Source organism: Monoraphidium neglectum (genome assembly GCF_000611645.1).
Source record: "Monoraphidium neglectum strain SAG 48.87 unplaced genomic scaffold scaffold01648, whole genome shotgun sequence".
Lineage (NCBI taxonomy): Eukaryota > Viridiplantae > Chlorophyta > Chlorophyceae > Sphaeropleales > Selenastraceae > Monoraphidium > Monoraphidium neglectum.
Window position 1 is genome coordinate 265 of NW_014011980.1, and position 3,357 is coordinate 3,621.

Here is a 3,357-nt window from a genome sequence, read left to right on the forward strand (position 1 = left end):
CGGCTTTGGATTCGGCGCGGCCCCCGCGAGCAGCGGCGGCGCCGCGGCGGCAGGCAGCTCGCCGTCGCTGTTTGGCAGCTTCGGCGGCGGCGGCGCGGCGACCTTTGGGGCATCAGCGCCCGCATTTGGCGCATCGGCGCCTGCGTTTGGAGCATCAGCGCCTGCATTCGGCGCCGGCTTTGGCACGACGGCGGGGTCTTCGGCGGCTGCGTCTGCTGCGTCCACGGGCGGCTTCGGGTTTGGGTCCCTTGGCTTGGGCGGCCCCGCGTCTTCCGCCGCCGCGTCCTCCGCGGCCGCCTCCGCGCCGTCGCTCTTCGCCGCCGCGCTCGCCAACACGCCGCCGGGCGGCTCCGCGCCCGCGTTCGTAATACGCAAAGCCAGCCATGCAGCAGCACGTGCTCCCAACTGCACAAAGCCAGCCAGCAAAAGCCGCCACAGCAGCACCGCGAGCAGTGGCGCGCGCACTCTGGCGAGCGGAGCCGCGGCAAGTGGACGCGGCGCCGAAAGCCGCAGTCGGAAGCGAGCCGGTCCCCGGCGGACTGAAGCGCATGCTAGGCTGCAGCAAGCAGGCACGGCAGAAAGCCTCAGTCGGAAGCGAGCCGCTCCCCAGCAGACAAAAACGGGCGGGCGGGCGCGGCGGGGCGGGGCGGGCGGCCGGCTCGGGTGCTGCGCCGGCGAGGCGCGCCTTGTAGCAAGTGTGTCCCTGCTGCGTCGCTGTCCATCGTTTTCATCAATTCCTGGCTTCCAGACCGCATCAAGCATAGTAACGAGTCGCTATGTATAGGGGAGTGACATATGGGCTTGGGCGATGGCTGCTGCTGCGACAAGCCAGGTGCAAGCGGCGGGAGGCAGCCGCGGCATCGCCAGGAGCAGCAGCAGGAGCAGCAGCAGGAGCAGCATCAGGAGCAGCAGCAGGAGCGGGAGCAGCAGCGGGCCGCCTGGGCAGGCGGCCCGCAGGCTCGCGACTCGGACTGCGTTGACAGCAGCAGCAGTGATGATCAGGGGAGCGAGGACAGTGGAGGGAGGGACGACGACGGGGAGGGCGGCGGAACAGTCGTGGGCGGTGGTGCCTCAGAGGCGGAGGAGGAGGAGGAGGGGGAGCGGCGCCCGCACGGCCACGAGGGCGGCGGCACAGGCCCCCCCAATGCGCCGCGCCGGTGGGGCGGCGGCCGGGGCGCCTCGCCTGACCTGCCGAGGCGCCTCGACGGCGGTGGCAGCGGCTTGGCTGCCTTGCCGTCGCTAGAGGCGCGCGGCGGCGGCGGCGGCGGTGGTCAGGGGCTCAAGCGTGGGCGGCTGCTGGAGGGCACAGGCGATGCGGAGGCCGCGCGGGTTCCGGTGGCGCACGGCGAGGCGGCGGCGGGGCCGCGAGTGCTGCACGGCTCGGGCTGTCGCGGTCGGGGCACAGGTAGGGGCAGGGGGCGCGGCCGCGGCCGCGGCCGCGGCAGGGGGCATGGGCGCGGCTGCGGCGGCGCCCATGAGACCGAGATGACCATGCTTAAAAGCCGCAAGAAACCGAAGTACAGCGGCAGCAGCAGCGGCAGCGGCAGCAGCAGCGGCAGCTCCAGTGGTGGACGCAGTGGTGGCGAGACAGAGACGGAGTCGGGTGCAGGGGAAGGCGGGTCTGGCGGCGAGGAGGTGTATGACGACGCGGCCTTTGGTGCCTCGCCGTCAAACAGTGATGACAAGGGTGTGGCCGAGCAGGGCGCGGGCCGCGCGCGGCGCTCGGCAGCAGTCGGAGCGCAGCTGCGTTGGCGCGAGCAGCGGCGGTTGGGCGGTCTGTGAGATGTGTGCATTGGCTGCTTGCACGCTTGTAACACAGCCATCTTTGCAAGTTGCAAGTACAATGAGGTGATCAGCCCTCAGCATCAGGGGTGTAATATTTAGACTGATGATGGTGCGGGGCTCTAATTAGACTAATTTCCCTAATTTACCTCGTATGAGACGAATATTAAGCCTTAACCCTCTGCCCGCCCTGCACTGGAATCTGCTCTCCGTGGTGGATTTTGATGGATTACGAGCTCCACGGCAGTCGGTCACCAGGGTGCTGCGAAGGATGGAGACGCTCGTGATTGTACTCTTCTTTCGTTATTGAATGAGACACTCGTAAGCCCGAGCATGCAGCCTTGCTGAACGGTGCACGCACTTGCGAAACAGGCGCGCCGGTGCGCTCTCGGCGCGCATCACTGTGGCTGGAGGGCGGGCTGGGCAACGCGTGGACCGCAGTGTTGAGCCCTTAGCAGTTTAGAAAATGTTCCAGGTGGGTGGCGCGTGCGAGCTGTGAGGCTGCAGCGGCCAGTGCGCCTGGGGTGGCTCCAGCAGTCGAACGAGCTGTCGGCGTGTTCCGGTGAAAGTCGCCCCGCCTGCCGCCGCAGCTGCAGGCGCGCCCTCTGCGCCCCGTGCCCTGGTCCCATCCTCATTTCCTCCCCTTCTCCAGGTCCACAGCACCGCCGGCGCCGTCGGCTGCCTGGTGGCCGGATTGTTTATGGTGAGGGGCACCCGTCCGCCCTCGCGCGCCCCACCCTGCTGTCCCCGCTGTCCCCACCCTCATCCCCACCCTCACGACCCATGTTCGCCGCGGCGCTGCCTGCTGATGAGGTCCCGGCCTGCCATTCACCCACAACCCCGCCACACGCGACCCGCCGCCCGTTTTATCTCATGCCCTTGGCCCGCTGGACCCCATCACGCACTGCCGCGCATCGTCTCGCCCGCGCATCTGAGCCCTCTCGCCCCCGGATAACGCCCCCCCGCAGCTCGGCCTCTGGCCGACCGTCTGGGCGCTGGTCGAGCGCCGCGGCCGCATCCCCAGCCACACCTTCCTGGACTATGGCATCAGCTACACCCTGTTCACCGTCGCCGCCGCCGCCGCGCTCGGCCAGGCCGGCCCCTCCTCCGCCGACGCGCCGCCGTTCCTGGACGCGCTGCGCGCCGCCGACCCCCGCCTCGCCGCGCTCGCCGCGACCGGCGGCGCGGCCGTCGCGGCGGCGGACGTGCTCCTGCAGTACGGCGTCGCCTTCCTCGGCGTCGCCGTCGGGCCGCCCGCGTTCTGCGCGGTGTCGCTGCTCTGCTCCGCTGTCGCGGCGTTCTTCCTGGATGGCCGCCGCAACGCGCCCGCGCTGCTGTTCCCCGGCGTCGCGGCGGCGCTCGCGGCGATAGCGCTGGGCGTCTGCGCGCACGCCGCTACCAGGGCGGCGCGGCTGGCGCGCGCGGGGGCCGCGGATGCAGAGACGGGGGACGCTGCCGAGGAAGGCGTCAGCAGCAGCGGCGGCTCGCCGACCGCGGCGGCGGCGGCGGCGTCCGTGCCCCGCGCCGACAGCCGCGCGCCGCTCAGGGACTCGGGAGCACAGGACAGTGCGGCGG

The 3,357-nt window shown here is 71.0% G+C and overlaps 2 protein-coding genes across 2 annotated transcripts in view; both read left to right on the plus strand.

Moving 5' to 3' along the window:
• Positions 1-1,491: 1,491 nt before the first annotated feature.
• Positions 1,492-1,782, plus strand: MNEG_8586 (hypothetical protein; the record flags this gene model as incomplete). Its single annotated transcript, XM_014042938.1, has 1 exon — positions 1,492-1,782. One exon carries the CDS (start codon positions 1,492-1,494, stop codon positions 1,780-1,782), a length of 291 nt encoding a protein of 96 aa, XP_013898392.1.
• A 466-nt stretch (positions 1,783-2,248) lies between these two features.
• Positions 2,249-3,357, plus strand: part of MNEG_8587 (Ureide permease 4) — a gene marked incomplete at both ends in the record, with an annotated part of 2,565 nt that continues 1,456 nt past the window's right edge. The window contains 3 exons of the mRNA XM_014042939.1: positions 2,249-2,257; positions 2,435-2,485; positions 2,751-3,296. Of these exons, the coding sequence (XP_013898393.1) occupies positions 2,249-2,257; positions 2,435-2,485; positions 2,751-3,296 (606 nt within the window). The remainder of the gene's footprint in view (positions 2,258-2,434; positions 2,486-2,750; positions 3,297-3,357) is intronic.